Source organism: Rana temporaria, chromosome 5, assembly GCF_905171775.1.
Source record: "Rana temporaria chromosome 5, aRanTem1.1, whole genome shotgun sequence".
In the NCBI taxonomy this organism is placed as follows: Eukaryota; Metazoa; Chordata; class Amphibia; order Anura; family Ranidae; genus Rana; species Rana temporaria.
The window spans coordinates 50,072,229-50,092,143 of record NC_053493.1 but is presented as its reverse complement, the minus strand read 5'-3'; the positions used below and the strand labels follow the sequence as shown (position 1 = coordinate 50,092,143).

At 42.0% G+C, this 19,915-nt stretch overlaps 1 protein-coding gene and 1 pseudogene across 10 annotated transcripts in view; both read right to left on the bottom strand.

Moving 5' to 3' along the window:
* The window catches only part of KIAA1217 (KIAA1217 ortholog), a 440,691-nt gene that overhangs the window by 5,586 nt on the left and 415,190 nt on the right, over positions 1 to 19,915 (bottom strand). For all 10 annotated transcript variants that reach the window (XM_040352526.1, XM_040352520.1, XM_040352516.1 and 7 more), the window contains 7 exons: positions 18,535 to 18,710; positions 12,422 to 12,537; positions 7,735 to 7,882; positions 6,868 to 7,348; positions 3,759 to 3,930; positions 1,974 to 2,104; positions 726 to 857 (listed from right to left, as the gene is read on the bottom strand). In XM_040352526.1, the coding sequence (XP_040208460.1) occupies positions 726 to 857; positions 1,974 to 2,104; positions 3,759 to 3,930; positions 6,868 to 7,348; positions 7,735 to 7,882; positions 12,422 to 12,537; positions 18,535 to 18,710 (1,356 nt within the window). The remainder of the gene's footprint in view (positions 1 to 725; positions 858 to 1,973; positions 2,105 to 3,758; positions 3,931 to 6,867; positions 7,349 to 7,734; positions 7,883 to 12,421; positions 12,538 to 18,534; positions 18,711 to 19,915) is intronic.
* Positions 2,441 to 2,538, bottom strand: LOC120942085 (annotated as a pseudogene).

Here is a 19,915-nt window from a genome sequence, read left to right as displayed (position 1 = left end):
GCCGAAAAAAATGAAGTTCAATGCTTCCGAAAATGCGTCGACTTGATTCTGAGCATGAGTGGATTTTTCTCCGATGGAGTTCCACACAGGCGATCGGAATTTACTATTGTTTTTTTATTAATCGGAAAAATTTAAAGCATGTTCTATTTTTTTACACCAATGAAAAAAAGACAGATGGGGCCCACACACGATCGGTTTGTCCGATGAAAAAAGTCCATCAGACTTTTTTCATAGGAAAAAATGATCGTGTGTACACGGCTTAAGGGAGCTCTTTTATTCTGCCAAACTATCTGTATTTCTGTCCATCCAGTGCCGAGATTTACAGCCAGGCTGGTGACCCGACTATTGCAGTAGTAGAGTATGCTATGAAAAGTTTATTTAACTTCTAGAATTTATGTCTCTGTCTGCACCTTTTCAAGAGGTCACTGATAATATTGTATGACAACCAATGCAAACAACATCATTGGTTGGCATTTTACTTACCCTCTCCAAGCTTCAGTGTGGTCCCTGACTCCTTTCTTGGTTCAATACCGGCAGTTCTCTTCAGGCAGAATGGCAACCATGCCATTCTGTCCATTTCTTGTGAGTCTAGCCTGACATTTACAAGCCCTCTATGGGGTGCATAATCAGACAGTCTGGGTTCACAGTAAAGCAGAAATGATAATGTGAGTGCCACTCAGTCTTAGAAGAATGCCTGAGTAGTTCTGCCAGTATAGGAGTATTACCTGAAGTTCTGCCATGATCCTCTCCCCTTCCTCCTCCTCTTCATCCTTCACAGCAGAAGACATAACTGTGGTCACTGCTGAGGAACCTCTGGGAATTTCTGCTTCCTTGGATGGAAGTACCTCCTCAGAATCCTATATGAAAAAAAAATGGCATAACAAAATTCAGTCAAGCTGGCTTCATTCATGTTGTTTACTTCAAAAATATATATATAAAAAAAAAAAAGCTACTCGCTGCCACAGAGCACTTTTATGTGGACCTGAACCTGCACAACAGCTAATCTTGGAGAAAACCGAGCACAGGGAGAACATACAAAGTGCTGCACATAGTGTGTCTGGTGTTGAAGGAACACAAGACCCATGTGCTGGAAGGCAAAAGTGCTGGACACTTGAACAACAAAAGGGGGTGTTATAAAATACTTGTAAGCCATAGCAATTAATGATGTTTGGAAAACTTTTAATTCACTTCCTAGCTTCATTGTCTCTTATAAGAAAACATTAGACCTTTATTCTTTAGCTGAATATGCAATTTGATGGAAGCTTTTGGAGTTTGGAACTTTCCCTGTGATGACCAAGACATAAATTTGCTATGTACAACGTAAAGAACAAATCCAGGCAATTGGTATAATCAAAAATGATATCCCGAACAAAAAGCAAATTAATGTGTAAGTGACTGACAGCTAACACAGGGGGCAGCCAGGGATAAACAAACCTTTAGGGCATGAGTGCACAACCTGTGGTTCTCCAGCTGTTGCGGAAATACAAGTCCCATGAGGCACTGCAAGCTGCTGACAGATACAAGCTTGACTCCCAAAGGCAGAGGCATGATGGGAATTGTAGTTTCGCTACAACAGTTGGAGGGCCACAGGTTGAACACCCATGTTTTAGGGGATGATTAAAACCTTGCAATGGGACTGAACATAATGAATGGACTGATAAGCAGATATAATAAAAGGGCCATGGGGGGGGGGGGGTGTACAGACAAAATTATGTAAAGGTAGCTTGTCATTGGCAAGGTGATGGCCCCATTTCAAACAGCACCACAGACACTCACAAGCCATAGACTACTAATCTTTATCTATCAATCCAATCAAGTCACTAATTTTAATTGACTAATCAGTGACTCACTAATGTTGTGGAAGACCAAAAACCATAAATCACAGTCACTGTTTACTATTCGTGGCTGCATTTTGCACATCCTCAGTGACATCTTGAATGTAATCTGATATTTTCCAATACACATGCCTTTACCTTGCTGTCTCTCCATTCCGAACCCCATGAGGTGCTCATTCCGGACCCTGGTGGGTATATACGGCGAGGAGGCGGAGGAGGAGGTGATTTGATTAATTTATCGCTTTCTTGCTCAATTTCTTTGTTACCCTCTAGAACAAATTAAATGTTAGTGACAAAATCGCTGCATTCTCGAAATAAACAAATCTATACCATATGTTTTAGATAACATGTTATTAATTTGAGACTCTGCCATACGATGGATCCCACTGATTTCTTATTGGATAAAACTTTTTTTATTTTTTTCATCAAATAACAGTTTATTCAAGAATCTTTTCAAATTATTGGTGTGTGATTACAATACCATAACAGAAATGCATATTTGTACAGGATATCTAGAACTGAAATAATACCAAGGATGTAAAATAACCCTGTGGCAAACGGGATGCTTGAAAACCCACCAAGAAAACCAATGGTTAGAAACATAATAAAATATGGAACCCGTCACGAATTTGTGAGTCATCCTTGCACAGGGGCCATGCTAATCTTCTCTGTATTGTTCCAATTTTAGTATATGAGCAAGCACATACCATTTGTTTTTATTAAATGTATAATAATATATACACAATGATATATATATATTTGATGAAGAAAATTCTAAAACACAGAGAGTGTTGATTAACAGCCTTTTTAAAACTTAAGACTATTTAAGACAACAACCCTATGACGTCATGGGTCCTTCTTCCGATGGCAGAAGTGGGTGGTTTTTCCTCCTTTAACAACATGTAAGCGCCCATTGGGGCACTAATACCCTGAGCTGAGGCCAAATGATGAAGCCTCCCCAGGGGTCAGATCCATGACAGTTTGAGCTCACAGGAAGTAGGCTGAATAACACTGGGGGGGGGGTTATTTACTAAAAGTAAGTCCACTTTGCACTACAAGTGCAAAGTGCACTTAAAATTGCACTGAAAGTGCACTTGGAAGTGCAGTCGCTGTAAATCTGAGGGGTAGATCTGAAATGAGGGGAAGCTCATGTTTGTGAACTGTGGGCAATAGTGCCCATAATATTCACACAGACTATGCAAGCTCAAGATTTACAAATGTGCTTATCTAGATGGATACTAAAAGGTATGGAGGTCCAATCATGCACAAGATATTACAAACATCTTGTGGCTACAGCTGGATGTATCTCTAATGCCTTGTACGTTCAGGAAGAAGCTGAAGACCTGGCTATTCTGCCAAGCATTTCAATCCTAGGCCAATTTTTCTTCGCTGATTTCTTGTCTTTTTCTCCCTTCTCTTTTATTTATACTCCCCTCGCCAGAACATCCGGGCTATTTTGTCACAAAGCGCTTTGGCACCACCGACCAGTGGTATATGCGCGCTTCCCAAACAAATAGTAATAAATAAAATAAATAAATACACACGATCAGCCGGGAAAACCAAGAACCTGCTCGGTAGCTTTTTCCCCCTACACGCGGCCGGGTTTCCCAACAGGAAAACTGCCATGAGAGCTTTGGTCGGGAATCCCGGCCGTGTGTATGCTCCATTGGCACTGCCTCGCAGTTTTTACCATTGGAAAACTGCAGAGAAAAAATCGCCAGGAAATCCCGGCAGGAAAATAGAGAACATTTTCTCTTTTTTCCTGCTGGGATTCTCTGCGGTTTTACTGCCGGGAAAACTGCAATTTGGCATACACATGGCCGTTTTTCCTGGTGAAAAACTGTCATGGCAGTTTTCCTGTCGGAAAAACCCGGTCGTGTGTACGAGGCATAATGCGAAGCAAGGGTTTAACAGAACTCTTACCAATGACCTCTAATTTTTCTCCGCTGTCCACTTTCAGAGACTGAGCTGGTATCTCTAGGCTGGGGATGGACTTCATGATATTGGCCTGTGCCTCTTCTAACATCTTCTCAAACTCTTTTCCATTATAATGGTCCAGATTTTGTCTTTTCTCTTCAAACTTTCTCTCTGCTTCCTGTAGTAAGACAAGAAATGCAAGTAAACCAGAATCTTGGCAAATGGTAACAAATTGCCAGAAAACACAATGGGAGTTGTAGAAAAACAAACATTTGTGCATGTATGAATGTGAGGGCTCCTTGAGGGCAGGGACTGATGTGAATGTACAATATATATATATATATATATATATATATATATATATATATATATATATATATATATATATATATATAGATAGATAGCACTGCATAAATTGTCTGTGCTATACACGTACCTGTAATAAAATAATAAATGCATTTCAAATTGTAAAAAAACTGAGCAAATTAAAAGTATTGTATTAAATCTGCTGAAATCACAAGAAAACAATGATTTCACATTCTTATTTATTTTCTGTATCCCAGGAGGTCACCTAATTTGAGATCACCTTACATCTCTGGTAGTTTCTTATGTCTATGCCCATGCCCTTCCAGTACACCATGCTGATTAACAGTACATCTTACACAAAGCAAAGCCCAGATTGCATTGCTGTGTGGGAGTCTGGGAGCTGAGCAATTTTCCTAGCTAATGCCACGTACACGCGACCGTTTTTCATGACGACAAAAATGCAAATTTTTTAATTGGTCGTGAAAAACGGTCGTCTGTAGGCTCCAGAGCCTTTTTCTCACCGTTAAAAATTTAGAACCTGCTCTATTTTTTCTTATCGCTTTTCTCATCGTGAAAAACAGTTGTGTGTACGCTTTAACGAGGGGAGATAACGCGCAGGCTCAGAAGCAAGTTATGAGACGGGAAATTGGCATAAGCCGCCCAAAGGGTGGCACCATTTGAATAGAACTTCCCCTTTATAGTGCCATCGTACGTGTTGTACGTCACCGTGCTTTGCTCGAGCATTTTTTTTCACGGTCGTGTGTATGCAAGGCAGGCTTGGTAGGAAACACGTAGAGAAAAACGTTTTCTTTCCATGACATGAATAACGGTCGTGTGTACGCGGCATTAGACCTATTAAGCTATGACAGCTTGAGAGAGGTGCGTGGCTAAACCCAGGTGCAACATGCAAACTTCTCCACATAACCAGCGATAGTTGGAGGTGATAGTAGTGCTTAGTAGATTTCTAGCAGACCTTAAAGCGGATCTCCACTCTAAAGTGGAGTCCCGCTGATCGGCACCCTCCCCCCCTCCGGTGTCACATTTGACACCTTTCAGGGGGGAGGGGGGTGCAGACACCTGTCTACAGACAGGTATCTGCACCCACTTCCGGCCCTACGATACGGGCAAAGGACGGGTTTTTTTTCCCCTTCCCGTCCGTCCCCCGTTGTATGCTGGGAACACTCGGCTCCCAGCACACAGCGGGAGCCAATCGGCGGGCGCAGCGCGACTCGCGCATGCGCCGTAGGGAACCGGGCAGTGAAGCCGGAGCGCTTCACTTCCTGGTTCCCTCACCGTGGATGGAGGGGGGAGCAGCAGGGTGACGAGCGATCGGCTCGTCATCTGCTGCGATCACCGCTGGACTCCAGGACAGGTAAGTGTCCTTATATTAAAAGTCAGCAGCTGCAGTATCTGTAGCTGCTGGCTTTTAATATATTTGTTTAGTGGCACATCCGCTTTAAGGCTGGATTAACACTAGTCCAGTGCAAACTGCAGCTCCATTTTCCTTGCAAAGAGAAAATTGATTCATTCAGCGGTTCCTCTCTGTTGTAGCTGCGGATCAGCAGACCCGGAGAGAGGGAAAGGTATAGGAGGAGGGGGAGAGAATGCCTGTTCAGAACGGAACACATCTGTGAATCAGATGCGTTCCCATTGAAGATTATGTGCCTGCAATTCAAACCGCAGTGCCTAGAAAACGCACACTAATTTTGAGCAGCGGAGTGTGGATGCAATGCACATATGTGAACCATGTCCATTGAAAACAACATGTTTTCAAACATTCTGCAAATTGGATGCAGTGTAAGTCGCATTCAATTCGCAATAGTGTGAACCCAGCTTTACTCTCTTTTTCTTCTTTGAATATTGCATACACCCCAAGAATGATGTGCCCAGCTGCCTAAAGCTTTCTGGATACTCACATCATGCATCACAGAAGGCTGGGGGAACTCTAGAACACCCTGAAGATGTGCTGTTGAAAATGTGCTACTGCACATGAACAAGAGCTAGGCTGCAAGAAAACACAACATGCCCCCTGATTATGTAATTGAAGGAGATTTCAGCCCAGGACCCGGTGTGTGGTTGCCTTCAGAGGATTACAGCCGGATTACTGGATGTGAGGCCCCGTACACACGACCGAGTTTCTCGGCAGAATTCAGCCAGAAACTCGATCGGAGCTGAATTCTGCCGAGAAACCCGGCCGTGTGTACACTTTCGGCCGAGGAAGCCGACGAGTTCCTCGTCGAGCCAAATAGAGAACATGTTCTCTATTTCCTCGTTGTTCAATGAGGAAAGTTGGCTCGCCGAGATCCTCGGCGGCTTCACACAGAACTCGAAGAGCAAAACGTTGAGTTTTGCCCGTCGAGTTCCTCGGACGTGTGTACGGGGCCTGAGTGTATCGGTTTGGAGGATAACCCATAGGAGGGAGAAAAGAAAATAGGTTCACCTTTAAAGACAGCCCCCATAGCATCTGGTACATAACTTTCCTTTACTAACCGGCTGCTCTGTTTGCCAAAAGGCCAAGCTTACACAGGGGAGGGGACTTTGTCTCGGTCGTAATGTGACAGCAATGGGCCAATTTCCAAGAATTAGTACTATCACATGATGGCAGAAGGTGAGTGAGTCGCATGATCTCCGTGTGTGAATGTCCCTGGTAATTTTCCTGTCCCCCAGCAGAAAACAGAGTAGTGGGCAGAGTAGGAAAGGTAAGCATATTCAGGAGATTGGGCCATTTAAAATCAAACTGTTTCTTTGCCCTGCATGAGCAAAGCACAGACTCACTTTAAACCACATGTAGCCAATGAGGACTTATTACCTCTATAGAGACTGCTCGATTCCTGTAGGCCACATGCTGAATTTCTTCAATAAATAGGCTCTGCGCAGAAGACCCATTATGCTGAGTGGTCTGTACTGCTGGAGACAGCTCTTGAGCAGCATGGGCTGGTAAACTTGTTGAATGATAGTTGGCTGACACTTCTGTTCCGTGACCCGTCTGATTAATGGAGTTATGAACATGGTTAATCAGTGCTGAAGAGTGTTGAGATTGCCGCATATGGACAGGTGAGCTTTGTACTTGGTGAACTTTGACCCCAGCGGACAGAGGCACCACCTCGGACTTTACAGACACCGTCTGTGATTCCGTCACGTTTACCGCTTCTGTCTGCGTTGGCTGAAGATAGGCATGACTTTTTTCTTCTCTGTGTTGGGTAATATCTGTTTCTGTAACTTTCTCGGTGATAATAAATTGGTTATTCTGATTAAAGTCAACAACTTTAGAGGGTCCATCACTAACTTGCCTAGGGGGAACCAGAAAACAAACAGAAGGTAATTTATACTTTATACTTGGCTTGCATATTATTTTTAATGAATATGGATATGTTCACTCACATGTTAACTAAATGATGCCAAAATGAGATGTAAGTTTGATTAGACACTAGGGTATGGTTTATATTGATGTCTGTAGCTTTGAAACAGTCCCTTCATTATAGAGCTATAAAAGGTGCTCTGGGGCCTGAACATACTGATTAATTACTATTCAGTGAGTGGCAATATTGATCCCTACCAGAGGCAGAGCAGAATCAAATGTCTTGGTCTTGTCAACCTGCCCCTATATCTCAGCCTGGCGGTGTTTTGATGAACATTATTACAAATATATAGACAGAGGTCAGTGATTGGGTGTCACCTTCTTAAGGATGATAGGGCATCCGTCATGCTTCGGATCCTCTTTAATAAGCTGTCCAGCTTGTGGGGTTCTTCTTTGAGGAATCTTACTGCCTCCACCTCCACCCGCAGCACCGCTCTCATCTTATTCTGTAAGTATGGAAACTCCCCTGGGAACAAGAGAGATGACCTTATCATACATTCTACTCTAAAAAGCAATGTAACAAACAAAATGGAAAGTGCATTAAACAAATACAGGCTGATTTAATAAGGTCTTGTCAGAGGACAAGGATTCTGTTCAAAGTGCATGAGGCCAAAGACTATCCCGTCCGTTTTCATTTTAATATAGTCAGTTCAAAAAAAAGGTGACTAGTGGTTTATGTGGATTCTTGCACTTTGCATATTGCTCTTTGAGTTTAAAAAAAAAGATCTTTTATTAAGCTATAGTAAAGATACAACCTAAATATAGAGGTATTTGCTCTTGCAAAGTGGATTCAAGTTTTTTTTTAGCTCTCATCAGTGCATGGTATGCAACATCTAGTCTGGGGGGTGAATCTTACAGACATTGGTTTTTGTTCCTTTTGGCCTTTTGTCCATCTCAATCTTAAATAAACTGTCAATTTAAATACATAGGATATTGAGATCATGGATGCCAGCTACCTGATCGCACCAATCCTCTGTTTTGAACTCACTGAGCTCATTAACTCTGGCTCCCTATTTTCTCCAGGTTAGAAGGTACTAAAACTAGAGGATAACCATGATATTCAGGCAACTAGCATTGTCCGTAGGATTAGCTCAGAAAATTCTTGTACGCTTATTGGGACTAATATTCAAAACCAACCCTTTTCAAACTGAGGTTCCCCCGAGAAACACTTTAAATATTTTCTGCCTGTTCTGTGTAAACCTATCCTTGAACTCCTTCACCCGAAACGCCAACTGGTTTTGAACCTTTTTTAATGCAACTAGGTTGACCATTGCAAGGGCTTGAAAAACCCCTGTGCTCAGTTTTGAAGCAGTTAAAAACCGCATGAATGACATTATGATTAATAAAAAAACTGGCAGCCCTTGCCAATGACACTCACGATACATTTCTTAGGGTTTAGCAACCGATTGGATAACATGCAACCAACTGCACAGGTTCAATAATCTACTTCTTTCAATTTAAGGGTCTCCCGATTCACCCCCAGATGGACTCCTCCCTATTTTTCTCTTCCCCTTCCCTTTTCTCTCTCCTTTCCTTCTTGCTTTCCACTTCATATTTAAGCACTTCCTCGCCTCTACTGTACAACTTTCTCTCTGACACTCCTGGTTCCAAGGAGTCGGTCTAGTGAAGATGGTTACAATTATAATTTTTTCGTTACAGAACTAATATACAATTCATAAATGTATACACTCTCTATGACCACCTGTAATTTCCAAGTTTTTGCCTATCATACAGTATAATTTGAGGCATTAAATGTTCTTAATTGCGACCTAAAGCTGATGTTTCCTGTTGTATTGGAGAATAATGTACCATGTTTATTGCATCCCTTTGTTGGGATCTTATTCATGTTATGCTTGATGTAACCATCACACTAATCTGTTGAACTTATTTTCTTCTACTAATAAAATAATTTTGTAAAATAAATATTTTTTGGTTCTGGGAGAATTATGCCTCACAATACATTTGTGTGATTAATACATTCAGATTTAAAAGAGGTGCACGTTTTTTTTTCTTTTTAAGATACCTAGGTGGATGCAGGATCGGTCCAATGCTGCATCTGTTCCCGAACACTGACAACCGAGCAATCAAACACTGTTGATTGCTCGGTTCTCACAGCTCCACGAGCAGAGAGCTGGAGACGGTCAGCAAAAAAACACAGCTTTTGATACATTCACTAGAGAGCTGTCCCCCGAAGTAATAATTTTCCTCCATGAGATGTCCTAAGGCTTCTGAAGGACAGCTAGTATCACTCAACCTGCTGCCCTTGAGCCCAGGCTGTACCTGACCCCTGGGGGTTGTCTTACACACCCCATTGTCAAAGTAATACTGCACTGAACGGTGCTTTCAAATCATTATTTGAACGCTGACCAGTGCAGCAGTCCTCTTCCACTTCTGAAAAAGAGGAAGGACCCATGACATCATCAGACTTCACAGGAGACACTTGGGGGAAAATGTCTGTAGTTTAAATATTTGGGAGTGGGGAGGGCAGGTGGTGGGGGGTTTACACAGCCTGCACCAATTGTAGGCAAGAAGACCTTCAGAACAATTTATGGCTTTTTTAAATGGTTATTCCTAATGTAAACCTCTCAGGAATGGCTTCCTTCAGGTTTGGCAATGTCTACAAAGAATGGCAAAGTGTCTGAATATGGCACAAGTTTGGCAAGCCAGAATTATACCTGTAGCCAGGGGTTGCTACTTAAGTTGTTTTGTTGAGTAATGTATTGTTTCTTAAGTTAAGGTTTGGCTCCCTCTAGTGACCGCTGAACTTTATCAGGATCTTTCCTTCTGTTTAGGAAACAAACAGTTATGCATTGTGGGATATGTAGTTTGATGAGGAAGTGACTGATGTTGTTTAAATCAGTCTGGGGACTACCGGACCCACAATGCTGAGTTACAGACCCAAAATGCCAAGTCACAGAACAGCCTGCTGGGAAGAGAGATACAAGGACAGGCGTGGCCTGCTTTCGGCCTCTCTGGATCACATTCAACTGCCAGCAGGAGGTCTGTGTGTGTGACCAGGAGTGAGAAACTGCGGCCTACAGCGGAGAGCCAAATCATCTGCCCCAGAGGGATCTTTGCAGGACGGCTCTGCTAATCAAGCAGGTGGATTGGCCTGCGCTTCAAAACATTTGAAGCCATCTGCCTACCAGCACACCGGAAGGAGCAGCATGGCGTGGCGGCGCTTACGGGAGGTTCCGGACGGAGTCTGCCAGCCAGCTGGGATCCACAGTGGTGAGAGGGCACCTGCCTATCCAAGTAGTGACTGCAGTATTGCTGAGTGAGTTTCTTTCCTACAGACTGCTGCTGAGATCTGTAGTTCCACGGCTGTGGTTCTGCTGCACCTGAGCATCTTACAACCAGACTTTGGGGCGTTGTCTTTCTTCCCTGCACTGTAAGGTCAGTACTGTATTACTCACACATAAAAGGAATTACAAGTGGAAATAGTTCTTCAGCTAAGGAATCCATAGCATCATATTCTACAGTTATTGCTATTTCTCTGTTTCTTTTGGATTACAAATAATCACCCAACTCAACACTGCAGTATAAAATAAGCTAGCTGAAGACAAACTGGAACTGGAGGAACATTTACCGCTTTATTCCTTTACAAGGCTTTACTCCTCTACATTGGAGAAGCGCTCTGAACTGCAACCTTTAGGGAGCCATTTAGTGAGGTATAGTTAGATCTTGTATTGTAATACAGAAAAAAGGAAAGAAACCGCACTAAGATACCATTGACAAGAGGGAGTGAAAAAAAGGAAAAGAGACCTTCGGCCCAATCCTGGCCTATTTACTCTGAGAGCTGCGATAAACAAGTAAACAATAAGTACAAGAAGAAAATTGTGAGAAAAATAAAAATCGCGCTAACTCTAAACATATGAGCCTATTAAAGGCACCAAACAGTGGTATTTAAAGACCAGTAATATATAATGCTATATATAGCTGTGTCAGAAAATATATATATTGTGTGATGGGAGTGGGTAGCCACTAGATGGCACTAGATGACCATATCAATACCCATCAATGTTATTATACATTATTATAGTGATACCAACAGTGTATACATTTCAAATAAACATATATGAACAAAAACTGAAATCAAAGTAAACAAAGCAAGTAAATATAAAGTATATTGAATTTAGAACTGTAACGAAAAAGTCCATAAATTCTTGACGAAGATTTCATCAGAACACCCGTGAGTTGTGCCAAATATCATGTAGTAGATAACGTGACCAAAAAGAAACGGTGATACAATCCTCCACCAGTCAAATCATTGGATTCTTACCAGAACTCCATGATCCCTTATTACAGGGGATCATGAACAGTATATAAAGGGCAATCACTCCCAGTCATGTGGTTCAGACGTATGTGATCCAATTGGGTCTCATTCAGTGATGACAGCAATATCCACCATGTAAAAACAATGATAAAGGCTCCACATAGTGTATTAAATGAGTAAAAAGATTTATTTTTAAAAAGGTAATGCACTTACAGAAATGCAGTAAAAAGATCGCCTTGAATCTGATGTGCCGGCCGGAACACAAATTCATAGACACCCGTCCACTAGGGAACGTTTGGAGCTTGTTTGTATTACTGTATTCACTGTCGGCGCATTTTCTTAGTGCATTGGTCTGTGTGTTGAGGCCTCAGTGGGAAGGTATTCAATACATGTGTTAAAAGTATTGAAGATCTATCTCCCTGAGCACCTGTTCACATAAACCCTCATCAGGTTGCTACTGTGTGCAAGTGTATGATATCATTGCATTGAACCGATACCTCTGACAATCATAACCTGTGTTCATGCAGTGTTTAATTGTACCATTTCCTTGTGTTATCTTTTACCATAGTAAACGTTCTTTGAGTGGTTCAGTGACTGTCTAAGTTTCTCATTACTAACGTGGTATTTTACAATGGAACCCAATGTGTCAGAGGTAAGAGAAGGTCTGCAGAGTCGGGGTGGCCAGTGGGGTATCAATCAGAAGCCCCCCATGGGGGTAACGCTACATACCTTTTAAGTTAGACACTGCTTCTCCAATCTGGCGCAGCACAAACGCTCGATCCTCAACGTCCTTCAATGTAACAACTCTAGAGGCGGAGTCCTTCTCTACAAAATTCTCCAGGTCACTGCAAATAAAACATACACAACCCATTGAGAAAACCATCGGAATTAGCTATCATAACAAAGAGCAATGTACAATGTGCAGCAACAACCAATCAGAATCCATCTTTCACTGACCTGACTGATTAGTGTTCACCACACTGGTTACAACATATTGCCATGGCATAACATACATAAAAAAAAATGTTAAGCTTTTTTATATTCAGGAAAACAAGTCTAGCTAGTGACAGAAATACCCATTTTGGGCAGACTCCGCTTTATAACATTATGTTCCCCAACATCTAAGCTATAAGCAGACACTATTAAATGAAGCAGTGCCAGGGATGGATGCATATTAAACACACAGCTTTCTGTGCACGCCAGTATTTGGCAAAGCCTTTGAATATATTTAGGAAGTCACAGAGAGCTCCTGCGCCTGTATTTTACTTTCTGATTTGTAATACTAACACAGGAGAGTAATGTTAGTCACAGGAACTATCAGCAAAGCCCAGATGTAGGAAAATGCATAAAAATAACAGATTTTCTCATCTCTTCATTTCCCAGCTGCCTCTTCCATCTCAGTGCACAAATCACACCTCCTGCAGGACAAACATGACACACTTCTGTGTAGACTGACATCCTGAGCGTATTGATGGTCGGGTTAACGCTTGTGCCGAGGTGTAGAAACAACCCCCTTTAGCAATGCAGCTATTTCTTTATAGCCATGTAATATTAAACTCCAAAAACAACCATATATTCAGTGGGATTTTTCTGATACCAATAGAAATACACCAAATTACTATAAATTGAACAATTGCGTCTATAACAAAAAAAAAATCCAAAATCATACGAGTACAAAAATGTCATCAATAAAAATAAATTTCCGCTAATGCTTCCATACCATCTGAAATATTATCTGCTAACCATCATTACGTTACCCAAACCTGGGAAAGAACCTAATGCACCTCAATTTTTTTTGCCTGATTACATTATTAAACGTGGATGTGAAAATACATGCCATATTATTGGAAAATAGGTTGGCCAGATTTCTACCATCCTTAGTGCAGAAGGACCAGGTGGGTTTTGTATTGGGTCACCAAGCCCCTGATGCTACCAAGCAGATGATCAACCTCATTCACTTGATGGAAAAGTCGGGGAAGGCTTTTCTGCTTCTCGCCCTGGATGCAAAGAAGGCTTTAAGACAGAATTCACTGGGATTATCGCTCTAAGGTACCAGACAAATTCGGTTTTTGTGATTTCATCCATTCAGCAATATAAGCGTTGAACTCTACCCCCTTGGCTTACGTACTTGCAGAAAGCATGTACTCCACAGCCTACCGGCACACATCAAGGGGGCCCCACTCTCACCACTAATATTCCCTCTACTTATGGAACCGTTTCCCGAGAAGATTGGAACTCATCTTGTTATACAGGAAATTTCATCCCAAGGCCAACAACATACTATTACCTTATTTCCGAACGGTGTTATACTGTCCCTGTCCAACCCGCTCCACTCACTCCCTGTAGTCCATGATGTTCAAAGTCTCCTATTATAAAATCAAGATGTGACAATTAGGGGTCATCTAGTCTGTACTCATGGGAGGATCAAGGCAGCCTGTGGTACAATACAGGAGAAGTAGAATTGTCCAATCCAATAAACTATATAAAAAAAATCTGATATGAAGGTAATAAAGAATGTTCACGCTTCACCAATTCTTCCCCGAAAGTTATGCAAAGGGTTTTAAATTGCCATTGGGAAGTCAAGGGGAGATTTGGGCATTCATGTGGATAATTTTGATTACATTTATTGGATTGGTTGATTATACTCCGCCTGGGTACACCCCTAAGTACAGACTAGATGATGCCTAATTGTTCCATCTTCCCCTTGGTCCAAGGGTGAATTTGTAGGTAGCTAAATTTCCTTCTTCAGCCTGTTCCTGGAGTGGTGTTGCTTCTCTTGGTCTAAGCAACTCTTCCTGAAGCAGCTATAGTGGCGAAACATGTCAAAAAGGGGCGGAGAGCTGAAGCTACACTCTATGGAGCTCAGTGAGGAGAGTTCTGAGAGCTGATTGGAGGGAAGAGACACACCCCCTTCACACAGAAACAGAGCAGATGCTCTCAATCTGCTGGAGCTTCCTCCCCTATCACCTTTTTTCTCTTGGTGTCGGGAAAACTTGTAAGAAGTGATTCATGCTGATAGCAGGGGAACAAAACAGCAGAGAGAAATTACACTTGGTGCTCTGGATTGAGACAAGTACACACTATAGGGGGTATAGGATTTGTTCATGTCTGAGGTTTACAACCACTTTAACACATTGCTTGCTTCTTCATATTTGAATATATTACTTTTCCAGACCCTTGATGTCCACCTTTTATTTTACCCAGAAAGCAAGCCCTGATGAAGGGAGGCCCCAAAATGTGTTAGTGGATTTGTATTTTGACTTTCATCCATGAAGGAATAAATACTTGTTGGACTCTAATCCATTGTTGTGGCTCTCCTTTTTTTTTTTTTTTTATAAAACAAGTGTTGACATCACCAAATTCCAGATTTAACATTGACATTACAAAACCTGCGTAATACATATTCCTTGTGCATAATGACTTTCGTATAACTATATACCAAAATCCTTATTTTGTACAATAAAAGTGCATTCTTTATAAAAGTAAAATTCACCAGTGGGAAAAAAAGAGAAATGGATTTAGCGGCTTTCACAAGATGGATGATTGATTTCTCTTGGACGAGTCCCAGCTGTTGCTTACGGGAACGCTTTGAGACAACAGATGCTGATGTTTCAGGAAGGAATAGGTGCTGAAATTGCTGTCAACGTAAACCGAATAGCTGAGAATAAAATAATAAAGGGGGAAAAAAAAGCTAAAACGGAACAGAGCTATAAAAACGTCTGTATCGCACAGACTCTGCCGTGATTCTGGATGTAGACCAAGGGCACTGAAAGTGGGCAGTAAATATGGCCACATTATGCGTCTCCAGTGACAAATTTCCCCTCTGCAAGAGCGGAATCCGAAATATAAAACTGCGAGAAGACAATATAATGAAAGCAACTTCGCAGAACTGGAGCATGATGGAGAAAGTACATACATTAAATCTTTTATATGAGCTAAAGCAAAGGTAATATCATCATATGGAAATTATACTCATAATTAATAATATTATTTTGCCACCAATTACCTTAGAATTATTAATGATGTTAAATACCTCTATTATCTCACGTGGAGTTTCAAAGTGAACAGAAAATAGTGGACACAGAAAAAGCATTTAAAAGAAAAATCAATTATAAATGCAAATTGTCTTCTCATCCAACATCAGTGTCTGACCTCACAAATGCACTTCTGGAAGAATGGTCAAACATTCCCATAGACACACTCCTAAACCTTGTGGACAGCCTTCCCAGAAGATTTGAAGCTGTTATAGCTGCAAAGGGTGGGCCAACTCAATATTGAACCCTACGGACTAAGACTGGGATGCCTTTAAAGTTCACGGGCATTTAAAGGCAGGCGTCCCAATACTTTTGGCAATAGAGTGTATTTACTGCACTAACAGGTGCGCTTGCTGTATTAACTGTATGTAGCCTTGGCAGTATACAGCGCCGTGTTCTTCGCCAGATACTGGCCAGATCACCAGCTGAAAACAGAGGGAAAAGGCCTAAAAAAGAAAACGAATGCAGCCACCACATCTAATGATTGGAAAGCTTCAATATATTAGATCTTTAGTTTTGGGTTTAATATTGGGACTTCTAGATTAACACATAGTTCCCAACACATTGCACTAAATAAATATCAAGTGTATAGTACACATAATTATTGGAACATTTTATTTAATTTAAAGTAGTTCTAAAGCATTTTTTGTTTGTATTAAAATAGCAAACATGTCATACTTACTTGCTCTATGTAATTATTTTGCACAAAAGCAGCCCTGATCCTCTTCTTCTGGGGTCCCTGAGCTGGAGCTCCAGGTCCCTCCTCTTCGTTGGCTGCCCCCACTGAAAGCTGCTTACCATGGGGGCACCCATGCATAGAATGCATTAAAGTGGATGTAGACCCAACATTTTTTTTCATTTGATGTCACAATATAGACTATAAGATTTCATATCATCTGTGCCCAGTCTTGCCACACAGAGTTAATCCAGCTCTGAGCAATCCTCTTTTATTGTTCAGTGAAAATCAACAGACTTCCATAATATGAGGTGATCCACAGTTCATTGTATATTACCAGGATGTGTTATGTGGGGGAGGGGTGGATTTCTCACTTTTTATACTGTGGGTCACCTCATATTATGATAAAAATAACATAACATATGATAAACATGTCCAAGCTAGATATGTAAATAACCTGTCACTCAAAGCAAGGAGAGAGGAACGGACTTTTTATTTAAACAGGTTTTTTTCTGGAAGTCTGTTAATTTTCACTGAACAATAAAAGAGGATTGCTCAGCGCTGGATTAACTCTATGTGGCAAGACTGGGCACAGATGATAGGAAATCTTATACTCTACATTGTGACATCAAAAAAATGAATACAAATTTTTGGGTTTACATCCACTTTAAGGTGATTGTAAAGGTTCAGTTTTTATTTTTTTTCTAAGTAACAAACATGTCATATTTACTTCTACTGTGCAGTTTGTTTTGCACAGAGTGGCCCAGAACGTCCTCTTCTGGGATCCCTCGGCGGCTCTCTCGGCTCCTTCCTGCAATAGCTAACCCCCTCTGGGAAGCGCTCTCCCAAGATGGTTACCTTGCTGGCGCGCTCCTGTGTTATACACCTGGCGTACATAGGTGCCGAGTGTATGACTCGTTCCCGTGTACCGGCGCCCGAGTCATTGGATTTGACCGGGCAAAGATCGAGCGTGCTCGCGCCGCGGGACTTTCCAGAGCTCAGGTAAGTAAATCGGGGGCAGGTAATCGACAGATTTTTTTTTACCTTAATGCATAGAATGCATTAAGGTGAAAAGACATGAAAAAAAGAAACATAAAAAAACATGAACCTTTGCAACCCCTTGAAGGCTTTAGAATCACGCTCCTAGGAATTAAGGGCCAGATTCACGTAGAATCGCGGCGGCGTAACGTATCGTAAATACGTTACACCGCCGCAAGTTTTCATCGCAAGTGCCTGATTCACAAAGCACTTGCGATGAAAACTACGCCCGCGGCCTCCGGTGCAAGGCGGGCCAATTCAAATGGGCGTGTGCCATTTAAATTAGGCGCGCTCCCGCGCCGGACCTACTGCGCATGCTCCGTTTCCTAACTCCCGCCGTGCTTTGCGCGCCGTGACGTCATTTTTTCGAACGGCGACGCGCGTAGCGTACTTCCGTATTCCCGGACGTGTTACGCAAACAACGTTAAATTTTAAATTTCGACGCGGGAACGACGGCCATACTTTAGACAGCAATACGATTGCTGACTAAAGTTAGGGCACCTTAAACGACGACTAACTTTGCGACGGGAAACTAGACTAGCGGCGACGTAGCGAACGTGAAAATCCGTCGGGGATCCGCCGTAACTCCTAATTTGCATACCCGACGCTGGTTTACGACGCGAACTCCCCCCAGCGGCGGCCGCGTTACTGCATCCTAAGATCCGACAGTGTAAAACTATTACACCTGTCAGATCTTAGGGATATCTATGCGTAACTGATTCTATGAATCAGTCGCATAGATAGAAACAGGGATACGACGGCGTATCAGGAGAAACGCCGTCGTATCCCTTTTGTGAATCTGGCCCTAAAGTTTTTTACCTTAATGTATTCTCCCCTGCCCACCCCTTATCCCAGCCCTGGTGGGCACTCGGCAGGAAGGAGAAGCTGGGAGTGGGGAACCCAAGAAGAGGAGGATGGGGGCTGCTCTGCGCAGTGGTTTGAATGAAAGATAAATATAAAATGTTTGGTATTTTCTTATTTATTTTTTAAAAGGGTTTACAATCACTTTAAACTTGTTAAAGCAATGGACAACTTTACCATGTTAGCCTAAATCCAGGCCTGCAAACCAGTGTGAAAATAGACGGAGCGCTCACCTTAACTTGATAACAATCTGTTCCTCGTCCTGGAGGTACTTCTGCCGCTCTTGCTCCACTAGGACGCGCTGTCGCTGCACCGGATCCTCCAGGTTCCTGACTATGTCTGTCACTTTACTGCTAATTTCCAGCTCTGCTTTCTTCATCATCGCCCGCACCATCTCCTGGTTCTGCAGCTGTGACACAAAAGAAATCAGTTTCCATTTCTTCCTTCTGCCTCCCAAGAATCCTAACCATACAATTCCTCCATGACTCCAGAGACGTGCCTCTACAAGGAGCCCTGATTAAATAATGTTCATTGTTAAGCTAGCCTTTGGCTCCGGATTAAACCCCACAGCTGCGTTATAAGTATGTACCAATGGACAATTGAGGAGTGATTGGCTGCGGCCAGTAAATCTCATTTGATGGTGTTCTTTGGTCTCAGTTCAAAGGAACTAAGCGGAGACGGAAATGAGAATATGTCATTCATTCAGAAGTATCCCTTTTATATTAGTTTGTACTTAACTGTGTAAAATATTTCAGGAGCTCAGTGTTTAATGCTGTGCACAACAGGAACATTAATATGCATCTCCAAATATTACCAGTGGGATTCTTTAACATTATTCTGATAACATTTCTCTGCACCTGCTCAAAGCTTGAAGTGGATGTAAACCCTCATATATACCCAGTGAAGTGAACAGCCTCAGATGATACACAGACATGAAACAAATCTCCCTACATAGGTTTTACATGTATATCTGATGTCTTCAGCTTTAAATATTCTTTAGAAAGTTCAGATCATGTTAGGAGATTTTCTCTTCCTGTTCAGTACTTTAGTGAAGTCTGGACATACAGGCAAGACAGCTGATTGGAGGAAAGGCAAACACCTCCCCTCTCCTCATAGGTAGAGACTCACAGAACTGTTTGTTGAATAGTTCAGAGCACTGATAATCTATTCTCTATACCCTAATCTAACACCCTCCCAAACACAGAACTCCGGCTGCTTTTATCATATGTGATAGAGAACCGACCAGGAGTTATCAGGCTGATTTTTCCTTCCCCAGCTCCCATTCTCATCAACATGCTAGTGACATTTTCAAATAAAACCTGTTTTTATTAGGCACCATAGTCCCAGTGACATCATCCAGGGCCGGATTTACATTTCAAGACCCTATAGGCAGAGAAATCTGAAGCACCTCCCTCACTGCCAGGTGTTTTTTTACCTTCATGCATATGATGCATGAAGGTGAAAAAACACAAGCCATTACAACCCCTTTAAGCTGCACGGTCCATCAGTGACTTTCTTTTTCGGGGGCTGTACCCCACAATCCTTCTATTTTGTTATCTAAATGTCAGCTGCTCTAACTGCCAACAGGGGTTTCCAAGCAGATAGCCAATTTTT